Source organism: Silene latifolia, chromosome X (genome assembly GCF_048544455.1).
Source record: "Silene latifolia isolate original U9 population chromosome X, ASM4854445v1, whole genome shotgun sequence".
Taxonomy (NCBI): domain Eukaryota; kingdom Viridiplantae; phylum Streptophyta; class Magnoliopsida; order Caryophyllales; family Caryophyllaceae; genus Silene; species Silene latifolia.
In genome coordinates, this window is record NC_133537.1 from 145,530,454 (window position 1) to 145,532,261 (window position 1,808).

The following is a 1,808-nucleotide window of genomic DNA, read 5'->3' on the forward strand; positions in this document are numbered from 1 at the left end:
CAGAATTGATGACCTCTGAATTCGAGATGAGCATGATGGGAGAACTCAAGTTCTTCATTGGGCTTCAAATTTAACAAACTACTGAAGGAATTATGATACACCAACAGAAATACATTAAAGAGCTAATCAAGAAATTTGGTATGGAAAATTCTGATTCTAAGCCAACTCCTATGATTACAGATAAGAAGTTGACTAAGGATGAAAACGGTAAGTCTGTCGACGAGATAACTTATCGAGGTATGATTGGCTCACTTATTTAATTAACTGCAAGTCGTCCTGATATAATGTTTAGTGTATGCGTATGTGCTCGATTTTAATCGTGCCCAAAAGATTCGCATATGATTGCAGTGAAGAGAATATTGAAGTATTTAATTGGTACATCGAAATTATATATGTGGTATCCTCTTGAGTGTAATTTCGATCTCATAGGGTATTCAGATACAGATTATGCAGGTTGTTCACTTGACAGAAAAAGTACTTCCGGCATAGCTATGGTTGTTGGACCGTGTATTATTACATGGGGGTCAAAGAACAAAAAATTTGTTGCCTTATCTACAGCTGAAGCCGAGTATATTGCCGCTGGATTGGTATGTTCTCAACTTTTAAGGCTTAAGCAACAGTTATGTGATTACGGTGTTAGTGTTGGGTGTATTCCCATTTTTTTTGGTGAAATGTGAATATATCATTAATCTCAAAATAATGTCAATCGCAACCATTTACACCACTCTAGTGACTTAAAGATTATCAAAAAAAGCTATACATCATTCAGAGGTAAGAACTATAAGCTTATATTCCGCATCCTATTCCAATCACTGTAAGCTTGTTTCATATAGCCTTGGAAGCAACCCTGAATCCTACGCTTGCAATCCTCTTGAATCTGTAACACCAGAATAGTAGGAGTAGGAACAAACCCCTCCAGTCTGCAAACATTCCTGCATCTCCATATGCCATAATAAAGACCAACCACAGCAGCACAACACACCTTTCTAACATACACAGAGAAGTGCCTTAGTCTCAGAAGACTTTCAGGTTTTAGTAAAATCCCATAGGACATACCCAACCAGCTTGCCAGGAGCTGGAAGCATTGTTGTGTAAATGGACAATGTTGAAATAGATGTTGATGGTCCTCAGGTGCCTGACCACATAAGAAACATTCAGGAGGCCCATCCATAACCCATTTCCTTAATTTGTCTAGAGTAAGTAACTGTTCCTGCTGCATTAACCACATAGTGAAGTTCCATTTTGGGACATTATAACGATTCCAAAAAACATTAAACCAAGGGACTTTAGCTCATGCATTCTGCTTTAGCCAGTTGTAGCCCGCTGATATAGTATAATCTTTGATATCCCCATTCCATAATCCATTTGTATAACCACTCTGAAACATAAACTTAATTTGGCAAACCTTTCTCCAAGCCCAAGAACTATAATTGGTAGGTTCATATTGAAACCAAGGGGTTCCCTTAAGGTAAATATGATCCACCCATTTTATCCAGAGATGGTCTTGCTTACTAGCAACCCACCAAACTAATTTACCAATGGCTGCAAAATTCCAGAGTTTGCTATCAGTAAGCCCCAACCCTCCATGCTCTTTGTCTATACACAAAACATTCCAAGCTACCAATGGGGACTTGAAATAAGTATCAAATCCTTCCCAAAGAAACGTCCTACAAAGAGCTTGAACTCTATCCATAATGCCAACAGGTAGCACGAAAATTTGAGACCAATAGTTATGTATAGTAGACAACACAGACTTAACCAGAATCAATCTACCAGAATAGGAAATCTTCCTGCTATTCCACCCTCTG

The 1,808-nt window shown here is 38.3% G+C and overlaps 1 protein-coding gene across 1 annotated transcript; it reads right to left on the bottom strand.

Moving 5' to 3' along the window:
• Positions 1 to 778: 778 nt before the first annotated feature.
• On the bottom strand, positions 779 to 1,228 carry LOC141618493 (uncharacterized). Its single transcript, XM_074435607.1, has one exon. It carries the CDS (start codon positions 1,226 to 1,228, stop codon positions 779 to 781), a length of 450 nt encoding a protein of 149 aa, XP_074291708.1.
• Positions 1,229 to 1,808: the final 580 nt, after the last annotated feature.

Bases quoted from the DNA above. Each gene is read 5' to 3' on its own strand.
- LOC141618493 (XM_074435607.1), bottom strand. From the start codon at position 1,228: ATGTGGTTAATGCAGCAGGAACAGTTACTTACTCTAGACAAATTAAGG.